Genomic DNA, 21,955 nt, shown 5'->3' with positions numbered 1-21,955 from the left:
ATATTTCCACGTACTCTTCGAACCGTGCGCGACCGAAGCCTTTCGCTTTTGGTCGTTTCGTTCGTGGAACGGGCGCGATCCGTTAGTTCGCGGTGTCGCTGTTACGCCCTGTTGTTTCGTGCTTCTTCGCCACGATCCTGGCCAAAACTTCGCGGCGGTTCGAAATCATGGCCAACGACGGACCAAAGTTGGGTCCACGTGTGCGAGATAAATCGACGGGACACATGCCGGATTCCGCAACCGACGCGACGAGTTTCGTGCAATTCTCCCTGACCGAATAAAGCGAATCCAGAGAGGCGGTTGACGATTTTAACGCGTTCGCGAACGCTCCCGGGTATGGTTGAGAATCCGTTGCACTTGTTGGAACGTTGTGTCACGGTTTGATGGATATTGTGGCGCTGAAGGCGATACATTCGATCCTGATGACGGGGCCAATCCAATACCATAGTCGTTAATACCGACACGTATCGCTTCCCAAACATTGTGTTCGCCCTATCGAATCTGTATCGAAATCAGTTGGAACATTCCAACGAAAAACATTAGCATTTCAATGCACGAACTGATATGTGTCACCAACGAACTGTGATGGGTGGTTAAAATTTGCGTTAATTCATTTCTTTTGTCGAATTTCTTAATTTTATCCGAATAAAACAATTTTAGTATAAAATCGAATTTTCGAAACAGTCTTTGAAGCACTAGTGTACTATAGATACTATCGATGTCGATTCTAGATCGACAGCGCCACGTTCGATCGATGAGGGCGCCATCATAGCGTAAGCGTATGCGCCATTTTTATTCGTTAGTTCGTCTTGTGACGCGTGCGTGAGATGTATTGGAATATAGTTTTGTTATAAAAGGTTAATCACGGGTAAATTATTTCTTTCTTACCACGTACCTCATCGACAGGTTATGAGCCCAGGTAATCGTGATTAACGGTGAACCTAAAATCGGTAAAGTAGTGAATTGCTATGTCGGGAACGTGTGGAGTAAAAAGACAGAAACATGATGAACGCGTGCAAAATAGAACCCCTTAATAAACATAATCGTGATACTTGGAAGATGCAAGCATTGATCAAGAATGATTCGTGGGATTATGTGAACGGTACGTGTGTGAAGCCTGAATTTGTCGCCCGGGAAACCTAGCCTCTGGAGCTGCGGTAAATACGTGGCTAAGAATCGACAGCAAAGCGAGATCGGATTTGATATCATCGATTGATTCGTCTGATCTTAAACAGGTAAGAGATTATAAAACTTCACGTGAAGTGTGGTTAAAATTAGCAGGAATATGTACATCAATCGACAGGGCCGGCAGGAAAAGCGATGCTATTAAGAAAACTAATCTTGCACCGCATGCAAGATGGCGACGTTCGGGAATTTTTCGATGTGGTTTAAAAATTGAGTGTAATTGATCAGGATCGACTCGCGATTATGCTTCTGTATAGTTTACCGTGAAATTTCGAAAACATTAAGTGCGCCATAGAATCTCGTGACGCATTACCGACGCCAGAAGTTCGCGTAAAAATCAAAGAAAAATGATTCAATGCACAAACTGATATATTTCACCAAGGAATTGTGATGGGTGGTTAAAATTTGCGTTAATTTATTTTTTTCGTCAAATTTCTTAATTTCATTCGTGAGTTCGTCTCGTGACGCGTACGTGAGTTGTATCAAAATATAGTTTTGTTATAGAAGGTTAATCACGGGTAAACTATTTCTCTCTTACCACGTTCAACTCTTGCCACGTACCTCATCAACAGATACCGTATCCCAGGGACATTTTCTAATTGTTATTTCGTTGCACGTTTTTATGGGGATGCTCGTATTTTCTACGATTTTGAAACAGAATGTCACTGGATTACCAAATTTATGTGTGCTTTCTTTCGCAAATCCACACCGAAACCATGCATATTTGAACAGATTTATGTCTCGCGGAGACGGGAACGGAGTATAGAACACCGACTGAATTTTTAAAATATTATCTGGGGCATGAAGGTTAATATTTAAATTTAAATTTAATACTGCGCCAGATAACTTTCTTGCAGAATTCTTCCATGTTCCAAATACGTCGATCAAAATCTGACGATTAAAATATTAACGAAGATTTTCTGATCACTTCCTTTGCATTGTGAAGTCGAAGACGATATAAAAGAAGAGATTGTATTCACAATTTTATTGAAAAAAATTAAAAACGCTACGAGAAAAAATTTCGACTTTTATCAAAGTAGAAATTGAGGCTGTATTGTACATTTGTCGAAACTATTATTATGTATTATCTCGGTCGAATCGCAGTTCTTTCGAGCCAGTTAGCAGCAGTTTTATTTGAGATTTTGCTTTTGAATAATGCCGCGATTCGAAGAGCGAAATTTGCGCCGCGAACGATTGCATTTGCATGAATTCACTTCGGCCCGCGTAAGAGCACTATACCTCTCTTAAAACTGTTTTCGAATAGGAAACTGTACGAAATTGCAGCTGGCAGAATACTTGGCGGGACCGAAAAGTGCTCGTTGAAAGCTGAAACTTCGAAACTAACAGTTTTTTGCGATCCCCCGGAGCGCATTCCGTGTTTCTTTATTATTGTTATCGTTGTCTCTGGCAATCGTAATCGTTCATTGAGAGTCGGCGGATGAGCTGGAATCAACGCAGAAAGAGTACGCGGGAATTTCGATGAATTATTATCATCCAGTGATGTAATAACGCTCGAGTTATTAGTACAGGTCATTAACGTTTTATTTCGATTATCTAATTCCCCGTAAAATCGGTGCGTTTCACGCTGATTAAAAGTGCTGAAAGGGACCAACGTTGTAGCATTAAATTTTGTTTGAAACCGTGAAATGAAATGGGCGTTGCTCCTGCTTGTACCTCCCCCCTTTCATCGAATTGGATTTATTGACTTCCGCCTATTTCCAAAAACGAGAGTTCAAACGTCGACGCTTTAAATATATTATAAAATATTGTCTGTATAGATAACAGGAAATTTCGTAACTCTTAATGTTTCTTTATTTAGGTAAATGTTGCTCAAGGAAAACTTCTATACATACTGAAGATTTAATCTCGACAATGTGGTCGCTTCTTCGTTTGATTTTGAAAAGTATCAAGTTCTCAATTATTTTCAATGAATTATATTATAAATAAGGGAGATACTTTTCCAATAATCTTATCAGTTTCTCGTTGCAATGTTCGTCGGTGTCCAGCATGGAAGAAAATGGACCTATATTCCCGCGAACGATCATACTGTCAATTCTCACAGGAGATTTAACGAGACCTAATATCGTTAACAACACGGGAATTTTGAGGCACCATTTGAAATGCTGTCCCCGCGTTATTTTATTATCGTTATCATTGTCACCGGCAATTGAAACCATTTATTCCCAGCATGGATCGTCGCAACGCCGAGCGGCGTTAGATTTCACGCATTAGCTTCCCTCGAAATTCAATATTACTCGAATTTTTATAGATTTTTATTCAAATCTACAGATTCACTGCAGAAGAGAACTATTAAAAGAGAATATTATCGAGTAACTTTGACAGTGAAATATATATTTATCTTCAAGTCCTTTGATACAAACAATAGAGAGAATTACTTTCAGGAAAAATGATCTTTGCTGCTTCGTCTTGATCTATTTAAACTTCGCTTTACGAATTCCTCGGTTTGTTTTCTTTAACCGAGAAGACGATAAATTAGACGTTCCGTTCCTTGTGGGACACCTTGTATAAACGTACGAGACCCAGCGGCGCGATTATACCGAAATGAAACTGCACCACGGCCTCCGTAACGTTGAAATAACTAGGAATGGAAAGTAGTTAAATTTGATGCGTCCCTTTATTCGGTTCGACGTTCACATCAACCCAACGCTGCTCTCATCGACGTTCGACGAGAACAATTGATCCGGCTCGTTCGACTCGTTTTATTGTTTACACTTCGAGGCGAATAACTTCAAATTTTAAGCAAACTAAAATAATTTCCTATCTGCAATTAAAACTTGAAATATTAAAACAATTAATCCACGAAGAAAGCTAAATAGAATGATCCTGTTAAGGTCCGCAGAATGACTCGTTTCGCGCTTCATACATTTAACAAGAACCTTTTCATCCCCTAAAAAGAATACTTTCGACCGAGAATTGTATCGCGAAGGGGAAACTTATTTCTCAAATTAACGTTTCTCGTTCCAGCAAAGAGACGGGCTGTACTGATTAATATGGATTCGTTTCGAACGATGAAGTGTTCTCAAAATATTGGGCAAGATATTTTTCGCGCGGGAATCGGTAAAGTTTCTGACCCCCTCCGGAAGGGTGACAATTACCAGATTGAAATCTTAACCTCGTCTTCGAGGAGCAATGTCTTTCGCGAGTGCCCTGATACGGCGGAACGGGATCCCACGGAATCTTTGATTTAATTAATTAATTCCGGTTTAAAATCGTAGAAAATTACCGCGCCGAAAGAACATGGCACGGTTCCGCGGACTCGGAGAAAAGCGCTATGCAAACGAAGGAGATGTTTCATCAGGGGTAACGAATAGTTTACCGTCCCCTTTGAATATATTATCGAATCGAATGGAAAGGAACTTCGCCGTCTCGGTCAATAATTGCTGTCGGGGTCTCGATTATTAACAGACTCGTGCAATGAGCTAAAGTGCATTAGAAGATATACGCGGGAGACTCAATATGTACTTCATTATTTAATGGGAAAATGCTGATCCTAATAAGCTTTCACTCAATGGAATTAACACGGGGTACTTAATATAAGAATTCGACGCTTACAGAGCATTTAGAAGCAGTTAAATTCAGTGAATGATGTCTAGTCGACGCGAATCGAGTAATTTATCTTGTCGAATTAATAAAATGTGGTGAAAGTATTCTTTTATTTATTTACAGGATCAAGTTAATAGAATTTTATAAAATTAAGAATACATATCAGGTGTACAGATGAATAATCCAATTTTATCAGCTACATTCAATATTTATTTTAAGAGAAAGTAAATTTAATTGTTTGGTCAAAGTATTTGGCGTTGCTTTCTATAACTTTAAGCCATCTTTTAGGCAGCTGATGAATTCCATCGATATATTCGTTCATTGCAACCCCTTTTCACCCCTTCAGAAGTTAAATTTTTTAAAATGCCGAAATAGGTGTTTGGTTAATTATATCAAAGAGCATTAAAACCAAGTTTGAAGCAAATCCGACCACAAATAAAGTATTCCTCATACAAACGTTACAACCCCTTTTCACCCCTTCAGAGGTTGAATTTAAAAAAAAACTGGAATAAGTGTTTGATTAATTATATTAAAGAGTATTAAGACCAAGCATGAAGCAAATCCGACAATAAACAAAATATGTCCCATACAAACGTTGCAACGCCTTTTCACCCCATCAGAGGTTGAATTTAAAAAAAAAACCGGAATAAGTGTTTGATTAATTATGTCAAAGAGCATTAAGACCAAGTTTGAAGCAAATCCGACCACAAATAAAATATTTCTTATACAAACGTTGCATCCCCTTTCCACCCCCTTAGGGGTTGAATTTCGGAATATCCTTTCTTGTTTCTTGTATACATCATAAAGGAAACCTCTGTGCAAAACTTCAGCTTTTTATGTTCAAGGGCTTAGCCTGGGCGTTGATGAGTCAGTGAGCCTTTCATTTTATATATATGTTACCGTGAATGACCGAAATTGGAGAATGTCAACTTTCACCGGTGAATGTCAACAGATACCAAATACGTCGGTGAAAGATCGAATATTTCATTACATTGTTGTACATTCGGACCCTCTCCGGTGTGTGTCGACAATCACAGATATGCTCTGGTGGAGGTCCAAAACAGAAGAGTCAAAAAACAAGCGACTGGCTCTCTCCTGCCAAATCCTTTGTTCTGCTCGGAGTCAATCAGCTTTGTCAGTCTTATGCAAGCTTTGATAACGCGAGCAACGTTTTCTTAATTTTTTTCCCGATACCCTAATTTATACTAAATGGATACTGCAGTAAATCGTGATCTTTTTCTAACCCAGACCTAACCCAGACCTAACCCAGACCTAACCCAGACCTAATCCAGACCTAACCCAGACTTAATTCAGACTTATTCCAGACCTAACCCAGACCTAACCCAGACCTAACCCAGACCTAACCCAGACCTAACTCAGATCTAATCCAGACCTAACCCAGACCTAACCGAAATCTAATCCAGACCTAACCCAGACCTAACCCAGACCTAACCCAAATCTAGGGTCTGGGTCAGGTCTGGGTTAGGTCTGGATTAGATTTCGGTTAGGTCTGGGTTAGGTCTGGATTAGATTTCGGTTAGGTCTGGGTTAGGTCTCGGTTAGGTCTGGGTTAGGTCTGGGTTAGATCTGGATTAGATCTCGGTTAGGTCTGGGTTAGGTCTGGGTTAGGTCTGGGTTAGGTCTGGATTAGATCTAGACTAGATCTGGGTTAGGTCTGGGTTAGATCCTTTCAGAAAGAGAGGCGAAAAAGTTACGTCACCCTTGTGACGTTTTATAGCGACTGAATTACGGAGAAGAAAATATAAATCTCCAACATGTTCAACACTCACCATTAGTGCATGGTGAATGTCAACATTTACCGGTGTAAGTCAGAAATGAGGGTGTTTAGCAAATATTTCGGTCATACACTAAGCGACTATGTGAATGTTGACATTCACCGGTGAAAGTCGACATTCTCCAGATTTCGGTGTTTCACTGTAACATATACATTGATATATAGAATATAGATTAAGTATCTCTTTTTTTTAAATTTTTCAACCAACAATAGATCATGAATGACCAATACGACAATGTGCTCGTGAAAATTGTCCAATCGTTGATAGAGAACAAAAAATACTGGAGGGACACAGCAGTGACAAAAATGACCGCAATAATCGGGGATCAGACTGTAATTGAGGATCATAAGCGCAATAGCAATTAGTATTCACGTACAGCTATCGTCAGCAGCAGGCAATTGCCGTTCTAGAGAGCCGTTTTGTGACTCTATCTCTGACAATTGCACGACGCCGGTTGAAACTAATTCGACGAAACCATAAGAACGGACGTTTGGCTACGTCTCATGGTATTACACCGCAGTGCCGCGCGGATACCGACGAACAGCTGAGGAGAAACCCGAGAGTCGCCGAAGCAAAGTCAGCGCTGCCTGGAAATAGCTTTGGCAACGGTTCCGCCAACGTGCTGTCTTGGTCCATAAAATGGAAGATTACCAGCATGTTGCTTTTCTACACGCGCTTCTTGTCGCGCCTCGTAACGCCTCTTACCCCTTCCGTGGCTAATATAGATCACACACTAACGATTTCTGCCCTCGGAGGTGTCGTTTAGCTCGTAATGACGAAACTTTGGCGGATTCGTTGGGTTAGAGCCTCCTCGCAACCGATTTCTCTTGTTTTTCTGCAATCATTTCACCTGCGATTCGAGTTGATCGAGTGCAACGACGATTGCACATACGGGATTCGCTGTCGTTCACCTCGTAACGCTCAAACGTAACAGCGTTTACATATTTTACACCTAAACAGACACCATCGTTACGTCTCGTTATTAGAAAGAAAAATTATTAATACCTAAAAGCAGAGAATTATTATACTAGGTGCATTAGATACGTGTACGCATATTTATGTTATTACGGATTTGAAATTTATCCAAATAAAAAGCTTTGTAGTTGTAGAGTGCATCTTGCGTATTATCCCACGAAAATCGTGTGATGTAAAATTAGTTTCGATATACTAGATGTTCAGTGTAATTTTAAATATGTTTTTAATTGTTGAAAAACACTGTCCTCTTATGATGTTATTAATCCAAGGAAAATTTTAACGATTTTGTACAGTAAAATTAGATTTTTCTTTAATACGAGGATCTTGTAGTTAAAATTTACATCTTTCGAAATATTAAGTTTTTTTTTTCTTTCATCGATAATTCCTCAGGAAGCCTTTTGGTGTTTCTTAGGTATTAGTCTCCTACCATAAACGGTGTACGTTTATGGCTTCGGGACCCCAAACAGTGAAGGGGCAGAGTAGGCCTCTAGAAAGCGGCTTTCACGAATTTCATGTTTTCTAACAAAACAAAAAGTGATTATATTTGTGAGGGGGGTTAAATTCCTATCTCTGTGATATTCTTTGCAAAATTAATGGACGATTTTATATATTTTATTACTATCATTAACCTGTATAATATCGAGATACAGTCCAAATTTGTATTCATAAATTTTGTTTATTCTGTTACAAGATATCCGTAATATTTTCATTATTCCTGTCAAAAGAAAAATTACTTCTTTTCGTGTATCCAGTTTGTTTGATATTTAAAAAAAAAGTATAGATCACCGTTGAAAGGTTTGTTCGCTTAGAATGTTTAACCTATTTAGAAAGAAAAAGGAATTGTACAAAGGAAGCCGTTGGAATTGAAACGAACAACTTTCAGATTTTTGTCAGCGCATAGAAAAATCCTGCCCGAGAAATACTCGATGTCACTTTCTTTTATTTAGGAAAATGTACTCTGCGCTCGAATGCTCGCGTTCGTTACTATCTTTTTGGAATTCCCTGCCATACAAACGCGCAAAAATAACCGCGTTCTGCCTCGGGCATATAATGCCGCTCTGAGAATCCGCGAGGAGACTCGATACGGTCCACAGCTTTTCCGTGTTTCGTTTTGAATTAGAACAAGGTCTTTGTCTATGAGTCATGCTATTTCGATTCGCCCAACTATAATTGGATCTGGACGTAATCCAATACGATGCATAGGTTTAAAATTATAGCAAAACCGTCAACGTATCGTCTGACGTTATTTTACATCTGTCAGAATGTCCATTAACTTTGCAAACGATGCAAGACTGGCGCCTCGTATGATTGATTTCGTTTCGAATCGAACTGTACTTGTTGTTTATTTATGGTGAATACCATTGAGAAGAATAAAATATGCTCCTACAATCAAGGTTGTTTCAATTGATAACTAAATTCGAGAAATCGAGAGTTAATTGATTAGAGTTTAATATAAGAGAGTATTTTGTTCAGAAAATTTGCTTACAACTAATCGAAACATGTATGAACGTTTACACAAAATGTCAGTGGTTTACGTTGGGCAGATTTGTTTATTTAAATTCGCAAAAATTACCTCGAACAATTTGGTACTGTGTCTCTTTGACTCTGACGCGCTTGAAACTAAAAGCGTTCATGGTGTATGAAACGAGACATTTACTATTCCATGCTGAGCTATTTTATTCTACACCGCTCGCGACGCAACGAGCGTTTACGATGCAAATAACTCTTCCTTATAAGTCTTTTTTTTTCGTAAACCTGATTGAAACGCTTTATCATAAAACCAAAAAGTGTCTATTTAATATTTTACACTATAGAAAACGTGCAAATATTAAGAAACTAGAATTGTGAAATTAAAATTTTATCTTTACCAACTTCGGTATAAAATTTGAATTTCTCATGTATGTGATCACTTATTAAACTAATACTCTCACACGTGGAACAAACAGTTGTCAATGTCATAGTGTTTTTTATTCCACGAGAAAGGTGTAAGGACGAGGTTAATATTAAATTGAGAACGATAACGTTACGGTGGGATTGCTATGATATCAGAAAACATTCTTACCCGTCTTGCATGCTAAATAATTTCATTCATCCAGTGATCGATCCGCAGACTGAATTATTTCGCGAGTCAAATACTCGTTCCAGGTATCGGAAATGGTTTTCTGAATATCTTACTTTTTTTTCTGCAAATCTGTCTTCTCGTGGTCTCCGTTGTTTTATCTCAGACTCGTAGAATGGTTTTACAAGCAAACGACGAATTATGTATTAATAAATTTGGTAATAGAAATTATAATAATCCACAATTTTTACGACAGACTAGCTACATCGATGTCTTATTGTAGTCTAAATAATACTCGATGCTTAAATTCTATCGATATTATTAAAAATATGTACAGTATATGATTCATCAGATTAAGAAGAAACAATAAGTAACCAGCGTTCGTCGAGCACATTGAAATTCTACGCGCTAAATATTTCTTCCATTGTTCGTTAACAAAGCACAAACCTTGGACTAATTTTATCGGAAAATCTTGAAAGTACGACAAATAACGTTCGTAGGTAGGAAACGCGACAGCGTACGGAGCATTTTTCGTCACTGGAGAATGAACCATTTTAAGTGATTCTCTTTCATCGTGTGTTCAAAGCGCCGGAAGATTTTAATTCCTCGCTCGTCCACGGTGCAAAAACACTAGAATTTCGTCGAGTATCACGATTTCGGGGGCTGTACATCTAATAGAACGTGCATACATATGTACAGCGGGGGTAGCAATGGACTTCCGTTGTTCACTCACGGAACTACTAATTCTGCATTTTCTTTTTTTTTGTTCTGCGCCAGTAATTAACTCAAAAATGCTAACACTGTGGAATACGGGAGCGTAACGGCGTCCGCGGAGCTTTTTTTCTTTTATTTTTTGTTGCTTCTTCACGTGCGCGTCGTGGATGCAGCGCGCATAAAATTCCAGGTCGCTAAAGAAAGGCTGATGTGTTATGTTAATAGAACGCGCATTAATTGAATACTTTGCTTAATAATTGCGCGTAGAACTACGTCAAGTCGTTGCTACATGCCCAAACTTTGGTGGATTTCAAATATTAACGTCGTAAATAAATTGGGGAGGATTATAACAAGGATCGTTGGGAATTTGAATATCAATAAAATTCAAATATAAATAATGTCGGTTTTACAGGTAAGCATTTTTAATGTTTCGACTTGAATTTGTATTTCAGTAATTATATTCGAGGAGCCAGCTGAGTGCAAGGAAAATATGCTTGGATGCACAATTAAAAACGTTCGTTTCATTAATTCTTCACTTCGATTGTATTTAATTAGTTACCTGTTATGTAATACTCTTTTGTTATGCTTGTTGAAAAGAATAGAAATCGATCGAAGTAAAGTTTTTTTTCTATTAAAGTACATATAATACGGATTTAAAGTCTGGATTCTAAATTAGAAATATTGATGGATTTTTACGATTTCTTAAGAATTCTTTTGGGTGAAATTATTTTTTATCGAGGCTGACAAACCAATTAATATTTTTAAATAGATTGTATATCATTTGTGGGAATTAGTTTACATTTTGACTAGATATAGGAATAAACAGCTATATTCGGAGAGATTATGTGTCTATCGGGACTTGTATCAAATTCTCATTTGATGATTCACTCGGTAATATAATACATCCGAACGATTACTGTTATTGATTACGTTTTTCTTTCGGAAATATCTTGCAGCCGATGGTTGTATTCGATACTTATTATTGAATTAGTGGTCGTCAGTAGATTAATTGTGGCAGACAACGGATGTGGCACTAATCGTGTATAATGGGTATCCGATAGGACGAAAGTTTGGCATATCAATCTGTCTTAACCACATGTTCAGCGAACGACTCTGCTAGGCTAATGAGTCATCTCCATTTTGACCAACGTTCCATAATTACCATTGTAATTTATTAATTACTAAATGACAAGGCGAAGCAAACAGAGCGTCGAGCGCGCGATACTTTTCTATCCTAGCGTCAGCCACGAAGCAGACGACGAACAGAACACTGACAATTTAGAAAACTAGTCTGAGATTAAATTAAATTCTCTCTTAGCATCTCAACAATATTCTCTGACGACGATTGTTTAAACACACCAGAATTTTATCTTGACACATTTCTTCTGAAGAGTAAATTCACATTTCCAAATTAATTCTTGGATTCACATAGAATTAAATTTCACATCGACGTATCTTATTCCTCTTGGAGAGTAGACCTGTAAAGTCTTTTCTTTCGACGCCCAAGTGATTCTACCAAGTTCCCCGGAAGATACATTGACGCCGTGACTTTGTTTCAGACCTGTACCATGACGGAAATCGCGACAATTACGAGGCACGACGTACGGGGAATTCTGTAAAATCCACGATACGGACACGTGGTCTCGTTATCCCGTACCCTGGACGCGTCAACATGAAATTAGGAACAGAATCGCGGAACAAAAGAACGATCCCCAAGGGGGATGGGGGAAAGAGACGAAGATCCGGGTTACATTCGCGCTGCTCGAGACCACGTTTCCCGCGACAAGCTGTTGGAATCCAATAGACGGTGGCGGGCTTTTACTTCCCTCGTTCTTTCTTGGCGAAACTTCGTTAACCTTCCCCGTAGTCCGCATCGGCAACAGGCGGTCTCGCGCGCTACTTCGTTAGGCCGCGCGGATGAATGCGCTGGATAATTAAAAGCACGCCAGTACGCGGATCTAACGCGAATCTTAATTACGATTGTACGTACAGGTGTTGAAAAGACCATCACGACGGTTCCGTTACCGTGGCGTTCCAACGCATCCGAAGGATATTTATATAACCCAATTTTCCCGTAGCCATTCCGCTATGTTAAACGGCAACCAGTCCCGCCCTCTTCGTCTTCTGTTGTACTAAAATATTTGCTCGGCAAACACTCGCCGGACCGTTTTCCATTAACCGGAGCAAAAATTTTGCAGGGGAACCTCGCCGACGCGTACTAGGAATTTTAAACTGTCCGGCTGCGACGATTCGACTGGGGCTCGATTTTAGACCTGGAGAGTATACATGGTGAAAGTTCTGGTGAGTTTTGTATGTTATTGAATTTTCATTGCACCGCGTCTTCTCGCTGTATACGTGTACGAGACGCGCGGTCCACTTTGGGGATGGATACAGCTAGCGATAGTAACTCGTACGTCTCGAATCTGCATGTATTAGATCGTTCCATAAGTTCGTACGACGGCGTACCATCCTACGATTCGATTGTTCTGTCCCGAACGGAGTCACACGCAAAATAAATCGGGAACCAAGCAATAAATTCTCACCCTCGTGGTTATTTTCACCGATCTCGATAATATTACAAGATGCATTAAAATATATTCTTTGCAAAGAACTTCTTAAAGTGTTGGACGTATAAAGGGGCATTTAATAGAATTGTTACGAGTTAAATTATCCAAATAATTTACCAGATATGATATTTTAAAAGTACACAAACTTTACACGCGTGCAGTTCCGAAACTACTAGTGTTTTATTAATTATTGTGGCATTGTTAGAAGCGGCAAAGTCTCCCCTTTAAAATGGCTTTTGGTTTTTGTCGATCCGTCTTTTCGTTTTCGAGATATCGTAATTTATGTAAAGGGTTAATTTTTTCAATTCGATTATCTCTGTCTTCGTCTGACGCGTCGCGCCGGACCTCTCTTTCTCGTACGTGACTCGTGACTGACTGACCTAGTTACTACGAGCACGTGCCGGTCAACGACCTTGACAAGGCCGCAGTAAGAAAGTAAACAAACGCTTCCGGACCCTCATATCTCCGGAATTAGCCACCGCATCGACTCGAAACTAAAATCGGTATATCTCCGAAACTAATGGAGCTATTCTCTTGTTCGAACGCTCATTTTAAAGGGCATTTCATCCTCCACCCGATGACCACATCAACTATTCCAATTTATGCTGTCTTCTATGTTTAATTTCACATTTACTTCGACACTATGCATCCAAAGAACTGGCGTCCAATAAAACTGGATTACAAATTGTTTATTTAATTGAAGATGAATTTAAATTTGTATACAGAGTGTTCGTATCATTATTAACCAACTTGTCTTCTCAAAATTCGTTTTAAAAGACGCTTCGTCTCGTAGCTAACGAATATAAATGTTATAATCTATACTGTCTCCTATATGTATTTTGAAATTTAGTTGTTAAATAATTTCCAGCTAGATTTTATTTTATTTCAAAACTAACTTTATTCTGTTATTCAAATTCTAATTTCTGTTTAACTTTTTGTGTTCATCTCGTGTATCTTAGATATTGTACACTCAGTCTAAATTTACTCGCCATAGTAGGTACATTGAACTATGTAGATTCCAGTAAAATCAATTAATTTAATTACTATAGCATGCCGAACAGTAGCCGATGAACGTCGAGTATATATTTTATTTTCAAACTATTAGACCTGTTTAGACACATGTGATTTTCAAATTCAGTACTTATGTAGCGTTCTCATTTAAAAGCCAATCACTGTTTATACCTATCCTTATTTATTTTATTCAACGTATAAATATTACTGTTCCATTCCATCGTTCTGGTACGCGAAAAAATTACGTTCCAATCTGCTAGAGTAAATTTACGTTGCGTGGAAATTTCTCTTGCTCCACCCATTTTGCGGAAAACGCAGTTGTTCGCGGTCGAAACGTTCGCCGCGGATACGTTGATACAGTCCCCTGCTCGTGGAAACACCTTGCCACGCACACTGTCCCGTTTTAATGTCGGTGGCGCGTCGTGTACAACACGCGGTCATTGTTACATTTGTGTAAGAATTCTGCATATTGCGAACCCGCCAATTTTGTAACGCGTTCGCGTCGAGCGGGGCTGCGTAACAGCGAGTAAACAAGCCGTTTCAGCGAGACTCGCGGAAAATTACGCACACGCGTGGCGATCCAGCGCGTTAGAAAACAAATGAAAATAAATTGACGGCACCGGAATCAAAAGATAACGATCCCATCCAATTAAAATACTTTTCTATCCAATTTCTCTTTATTTATTTATTTATTTTTTTATCCGTTCCGTGGTCTGTATCCACTGATAATTTCTCCCCCCGTCGCTTATTGTTAGAGGGGAGAACCGACCTAACGATTGTCACCGAGCGAAATTGCACCGGGAAACGATTCGCTGGACGTAGTTCGGAGGACGGTGATCACCGCGGGGCAAAAAATATTAAACGGTACGAGCCTCGCGATTCGGAATGATGTGAATATTCATTAGTTTATCGGCATAGATAAAAATCGTCGAGGACGGAAATGAAAAATTACCGCGCATAAATATGTATATTCCGTTGTTAATCGTTTTCCATGAGAAAGGAGGCGCGGGAGAACGTAGGAGGCACGAATGTAAAACTCGCAATCTTCGCCCTTCGTACTCGCGGAATTTTTATTGAGCCTCTAAATCAACGTCGCTGTCAGATATCCGCGAGGGCTGGAATTTCAAATCGGCGGTAGGAAATTTTAATTAATCCGAGATTACTTTGATCAGCTCGTCCCCCCCCGCGGGCGAAATGACACGCCGCGTGATCGAGGATGTAACAAAATTGGTGGTCGTTCGCCGTTTTTAGCGAACGCATAGGCGAGCGCCGCGGAAAATTTCCCGAGAAAAACGGAATCGTGTTTCGGCGTGATGTAGCGCTTAGAAATGTAAATTTTATTAGCGGTATATCCCGCTAGCCTCGAGGCGGATGTACCATACTTTTATTACGGTGGAATCTCTATTGTCGGATCCAATTTTCTGGCATTGATCATTTTATGCCAAAGATGAATGCAACGGGAAAGAAAACATTTTACGAATCGACGATTTTTTAACATAGAATATTAATATTGACATATTTAGACATGGTGTTGATTAAGCATTAGCATTTGTATTATTAGCTATTACTTAATGTGAACCCTTTGCCTTCAAACTCTTCAGTCTCATAGTCATTCTGTTAAGTGGTCCATGAGCCATTGCTAATCGACAAAAACAAAGCGCCCCCAATCGTGCAATTCGTCATTAGTCAACAAGAAACGTAGAGCTACGTGTTCTACGGATAATGCATTAAGTTTAAATTGGATTCTGTTTGGAATGTTATAACAATTAACGCAGAACTCGCGCCTGACACAAGTTTCCGTAGCAAATGTTTAGAAATGTTTGTCCTTTTACGATACAAAACGAGGATAGTATTCGACCAATATCTTCTTTTAACAATTGCTAGCTTCTTCAAACGTTCGATCACAGACTGATCTTCTCGACGTTATTAAATTATCTGAAAGAGTTCGTTTATATTTAAAGGATTTATCTAGTTCTAAGACGAAGAAAAGGATCGTCTGTTTTCTTGAATTTTTTTTGCAGTCTTCGGTATCATAATTGTGAGGTATTATTCGTGAAAGTTAATGTTGAATCGGATCTGTTTCATTTTCCCGTTTAAGCATTTATATTGACTGCAATGGAACTTAAAAATGTATCTCGTTCTCATGCTTTATGGAACGCGATGCTGCAATTGATTTTAACCGGTTGGAGGATCGTATTCTCGAAGGGATGCAAGAGGATAAATATATCGGGGGACAGATAATGGACCGCGAATTGAATGCAATGAATACAAAATTCTGTTGGTTCTCTCGAAAAATCTAGGGTTTCGGGGCGCGAATCGAGTTATCGTTAGTCCGAGGTAATGGCTATTCGTCAGGTAGCGGAATTGCTTCTCGAAATGGAGTGCTCGGTTATAACGTACTATATCGGCAGTGCCTAGGTGCAATTTGAAAGTCAAATACTTACGTGGAAGACGGCGGGACAGGAAGGGGCGGCGAAGGGTTTCAGGAGAGGGTGAAAAGGAGGAAGAACACCCACTAGATCCCAAGACATTTCATAGCATCGTGATATCTACCGTTCCTACGTAAACCGCAGACTTCATCCGATTAACGGCAGCTTCTATAATGCGAGCATCTTGCCAAATTGGCTATGGTTGAGTTAATTAAATTCAAATCGACCCTTCGCGCGACGCGTTCCCCGGCCATTTTTGGAGCCCCAAGGTTGGAAAGTTGCAGGCTTTCAGGACTGCAAGGTCACGTGAACACTAAATTTTAATTATTTTATATTCTATTGTGTTAAACGTTACATTACTGCATCGATTTTTACACTGCACGGAATAATAAGTATTTGTAGTTTTGTTAATTTTTTTTATATATATCCTTAAGAGACGATTTCTTATTTACCGTTTAAAAAGATTATTCTTTTTATTTTATTTGACTCTATCGATTTTGGTACGATTATTTCACGAGGAACAGAAGAAACAACCTTTTTAGATATGATTTATAATTGACAGAAATTCAAACTGATATTAATTCACTGCAGTTTTACAAAGTTCAGTTACGAATACTTAGTTGCAATTATGGTGCTTACACTCCTCTTATAATATTGAAAACAGCTTTAAAAATTAGATGTAACCATTTAATAATAGCATTTTCATATTGAATTTTATTAAACGTAGCAAAGTATCGATTGCAAGAATAACAATAATGATGAGACCAATGTCACAACTAATAACGCTTTCAAGAAGTGAAACAAATACATTTTCTGTCCTTATAGTATATTTCCAAAGTACAGATGTGACTTTTTCACTTTGTGGAAGAAATCAATTTCCACGTATTATCGATACGCAGAGGAGTACAAGCACGGAAGACATATCCTTCCTCGAGGATATAAATACCTTTTAACTGCTGCATCGCCTGCTGGTGAAACACAACAGTTCTATTAGCTCCTGGTTGCAAGTAAATTTTCATTCCCATATCCAATGTTTCATACTCTTAGTTTATTATTTAATTTTCCGTTAAAATTGGTCGGAGAAATATTGCCTTCTAGAACGTAAACGTCCGTCCATTAAATCGATACAGTTCGAACGACTACGAGAGGAGTCAAAATACACGAAGTTGTATTTAATATAAATTAATTACGATTTCAGTTTTTCCAAATTAAATCGTACATTTTATTTGTCCGTTAAAAACGAAGGGTCACCTAATTAGACTAGACTTTACCCTAATGTCGATGATTAAAATACGCATTAATTTAGGACGGAATTTCGTTACATGGTTTATGAAATTCTCAGCCCCCAGTGTTTTATTAAATAATTCAATTTGAGTCGAATGTACTTTTTGGGGAATCGCCTATCACTTTAAACGAACCAATAACTATTTAATAATTCCTCTATACGAGGAAATCTGTCCCCGAATAAGCGGAAGGGAGCAATAAGGTTCAATTTTACCAATTTCTCGGCAATCTCACACCGCGGGTATCGGAATAAAAATTTTTATCGGTTCCCAAAGGATAAAATCTCATTCTTTCGGTGGCTGGGTCACTCTGCCAATGGCTGAGCGTCGTCCGTGGAACAGCAGCTGTCAAAAACTTCGATTATTCACCCCTGTCGCCGAGCCAGGTGTAGGGGGGGGGGGGGTGAACACCGAACTAATTCCGTGAATCAATTCGTGCTAATAGCGGCGAACAGTTGAAAACAGCGTGGAGGAGAATTCGTATAATCGATTCGGGGGCCGGCACTTCGCGTCGTCACTTTGTTTCCAGGTGGACGGCTCATGATGAAGGGTGCTCAGGTGGAAACACAACCGGTCTGCCAGCGACCCTCGACTCCCACTTGAGCGGCGGACGTGATTCGATTTAGCGCATTCCGATTGAAAACTTTTTTCCCGGGGTTCGCAAGCTCTCGGGCATCCGGTGACAACTCTCGGCACGAGTAATTTCCGTTTGATTAAGGAACCAGCTGGTGAAAAAAACCCGGTCGCGGTACGACGTTCGGAATTCAATATTCGCGGTGGACGTGGCACGCGTGGATCGACGAAAAAAATTTCGCGAAAGGGACCACCCCACCCCCTTACGTCCACTCCTGGCTCTTTCTTTCTCTAATTAAATTAAATCTGAATTCCGACGAACTTCGCGTCGACTAACGGCTCGGAACAGATTTGCTCGGCGAAAAGAGAGAAGAAGAACTGTCGTCGTCTGGAACATTCTTCTGTTGCCCCCGATGATGCACGACCCACCCCCTCAGGCTATGAATAACGAAGTCCAAGACGCGAGTCGAAAGTCTCGAAGCAGGCAAAGATTCGTTTTCTTTTCTTATTCTCGAACGTTTTCTAAGCGCAAACGTCGAAGTCGATTTAACCCTTTCGAAGTTCATTTCGTCAGAAAGACAGGCAATATGGTTTATTTTGCGTGTGAAAGATTTCGTGTATACACTTTATAAATGTTCGATTTAGGAAACAGGACCCTTGAGTGACTTTAAATTCACAGAATAATATACAACAAAAGGGAACGAGTAATTCTATTTACAGCTAGCACAGACATATTTGTTTGCGTTGTTTTAGCTACTATGGGTCATTTTGACCCGTCTGGTTCTTCCAATGTAAAGGATTTTTGAAAATTAGTCCAGTTTGGGAAACGGTGCTTAAAATTATAATAAAAATTATAATAAAAGATGCTTAAAATTGCAATTAAAGAATTATATCTTTCATTGTAGTTGTTATATTTTTATAAATTATATTTACATTCATATAAATTCCAGTTCAATTTAAGAGCCAATTTAGACAACCCAGTCTTGACATTTCTTGTGTTTCTCAATTCCTTTCTCCCTCTCTCTCTCTCTGTTATATTTTATGTATTGTCTAAAGTTGGACACTATACTGCTTTTAAAACCGATACGACACCGATTCTCAAACCGTTTGCGCGAGACGTCGTTTTATTTCTTTCGACGTCCGCGAATTTATCTCCTTTATGTAAAGCGACATTTTCACCGAAAATGAATAGCGATCGCTTTATTGACGGCTCTAAAAGTAGCGCCATTGAATCGCCAAACAATGAATTCCCTTCAGGTTTAGCATATATTAACTTGGAAATCAAAAGTTGATTTCGAGTTGGATTACAATTTTCCTGGACTTTTCCGTCTGGCATTTTATACCCGACGTGTTGACAGAAGGGAAATTAAATATTAAACAATATTTTACCGGGATCGTAATGTCGGATTTTCCGTACCGTGTTCCATGATTTATAACGCTTGATACAATTATTAATATGATCGAAACTTTTGTCAGAAAGCTGTGTGAAACATAAGAAAACAAAAAACATTGTTTAACATGAAATAATAATTCTACATGCAGATGAATCGTAAACGTAGAATAAAATTTGGTCGTGTAATGCTTTCGTTTGCGAGGAAATTGATTTCGAAAATTCATTGTGCATTCGTGCGGTGGAGACTTGGACATCAGCGTAAGTAGAAACGGCGCGTAATGGCCAGACGCAAATTTTCAAATTCAATTATCTCGAAAACGAACCATTATACCAGAAAACATTGTTTTACATTTTCGACTTACTTTTGCATGTAGAATTACCTTTTGCCCGGTTTCTGCCATCTATCCAGTACCACGCACTATACAACGAGTGATTAAATGACGGCGATAATGTATCCATATTCCATTGTTGCCTCGAGCGCCAGATTTGATTAATTAATGGGTATAAAGTACAATGACGGACTGTCCTCTCACTCGCTGATCTCGCAAAATATTAGCTCGCCGGCAGTTCCCGAATAAACGAAAATTCTAATTTCTTAAAAGCGAATAACTGCAATCGTTCGATGAAAGTATATTTGACCGACGACAGAGGGTTTGAAAGTAATTTTACTCCATCACGTGAAACGCTTTTTATATTCGCTTCGAACGAAAATAATTTAACGAGAGTTTCGGTGCACATCGTTCCCCTGAAATATTTTTATTTCGCCGCGTCAACGATGGAAGAGTTAAATAATTTTCTTGATTATACCGGGAACGGTACACGCGTATAAGAGCTCGTCAACGATGAATAATGATAATCACTAGTTATCGGCGGATTTCATAGATAAATTGGCCCTGATGGACAGCTGTTGCCTCGTAATTGTATTTCGCTGCAGCTTGCAGCCGTTCCAGTGGTGAGAATTTCTCGCATCCATGCACATGCGTAATGCCATAATATCTCACCAGAAATTTTCGTCCAAGCAAATTGCAAAAATATTTTACAACGAACCGACGCGATAGATTTTCATCGATATTTGTACAGTAACTCCTTTTTCGTGATTTTATTAACCATTTCTTCGAACGATTTGTGTATCGTTAAATACAAACACTTGATAACATGAAAACAAATTAAACAGAGATTTGTATTTTCCAATATTAAATTAGAGTAGTATTCTTATTTTTATCTTCCATCGATTGAAAGTATTCCTTGTACAACTTAAATATGAATTAGAAATTACTTTATTTCGTGTTGCCTGTTGTCTTGGAAATTGGTCCGGACGCAAATATGTAGCGTAACAAATTTCTTGCAATCTTCCTTCCGCTTTGCGCGAACTATTCGTTCATCGCGAGACATCGCATAGGAACATTCTCAGCGTCACTTACGAAACTCAAGTCAAATATGACGCATGTACTGGAAAACACAGGCTTTGTGCCGTCGAGCGAGATCATCGGTCCTGTATAACGTATCCTCTTCGCGCAAATCTGCGTCATTCGTCTCTGGAAATACTTGCATCGTAGCCCGCGAAGGAACTTCGACCTTTGAGATCTCTGAAATCTATCTCGTAATACGTTACCACGACTTCTAGACTACTGTGTGCGTTACAGCTACCGAAAACCAGTATAAAACACGAGAAAATCCACCTAATTCGATAATCCCAGAATGATATTAATTTCTATCTCTGTGGTTATTTAAGATCCTTGATGGATTCAAATTAGACGAACATGCAATAGTCGCTGATTCATATAAATATACAATGTCCACATAAACGTAAACAATGAGATCTAACATGAAAAAATTGTCGAGTTTTGGAAGACTTTCTATCTCCGTTGATTCCAGCAGCGTCTCTTTCGAAAAACTTTTTCATCCCACGAATGGTTGCTGCTAATTGTCTGGTGCCCCTCCCACTCCTCCCGTACAGTCGAGTCGAAGCTGGGGTGAAGTAAAAAGCCGGAAATATTTACGCGGAATATGCCCCATATACCGTGACCCATTACGATGTTTTCCAAAGGGAAGTAAAAACCGCCGTGGCTCGGCGTCGAAGAAGTCACGCGAACGTAAGCTCGCATAATTTACGTCCCTTCGAGATGTTTTCCTGGCACGTCGATTCCCCCCGGGATCGAGATTTTTGCCGTGTTTTAATTTTACGTACCGGTTACCATTGTTTGGCTCCATGGAACTCGGTGTTATAATAAAATAACTAATGCGTTAATTAGACCGTTATTGTTGGGAAACGCCCTTAATTATGCCACGGTACACCGCGTCGTGCGCTTTTCCACGGTTGCGCAAAATTCTGCATAATTGAAGATGCACGGACGGATCTGAGGCACGGCTGCAACACAGCGAAATTTTTAACGAGATTATTATAGC

General features: G+C 39.2%; 1 protein-coding gene across 4 annotated transcripts in view; it reads left to right on the top strand.

Annotated features, from left to right (window-relative positions):
- The window catches only part of LOC122396804, a 346,801-nt gene that overhangs the window by 167,350 nt on the left and 157,496 nt on the right, over nucleotides 1-21,955 (top strand). For 3 of the 4 annotated variants that reach the window (XM_043395501.1, XM_043395499.1, XM_043395500.1), the window contains exon 5: nucleotides 12,492-12,594. The exons of the other annotated variant lie outside the window; for it this stretch is intronic. In XM_043395501.1, coding sequence (XP_043251436.1) covers nucleotides 12,580-12,594 — 15 coding nt within the window. In that variant the 5' untranslated portion in view covers nucleotides 12,492-12,579. The remainder of the gene's footprint in view (nucleotides 1-12,491; nucleotides 12,595-21,955) is intronic. 4 annotated transcript variants of the gene reach the window in all.

The sequence above is a fragment of the Colletes gigas genome, unplaced genomic scaffold (genome assembly GCF_013123115.1).
Source record: "Colletes gigas isolate AHSC1104 unplaced genomic scaffold, ASM1312311v1 Colletes_gigas_Sc00008, whole genome shotgun sequence".
NCBI classification, from domain to species: domain Eukaryota; kingdom Metazoa; phylum Arthropoda; class Insecta; order Hymenoptera; family Colletidae; genus Colletes; species Colletes gigas.
Note: the sequence above shows the minus strand (reverse complement) of the source record. Positions and strands in the feature narration are given on the sequence as shown.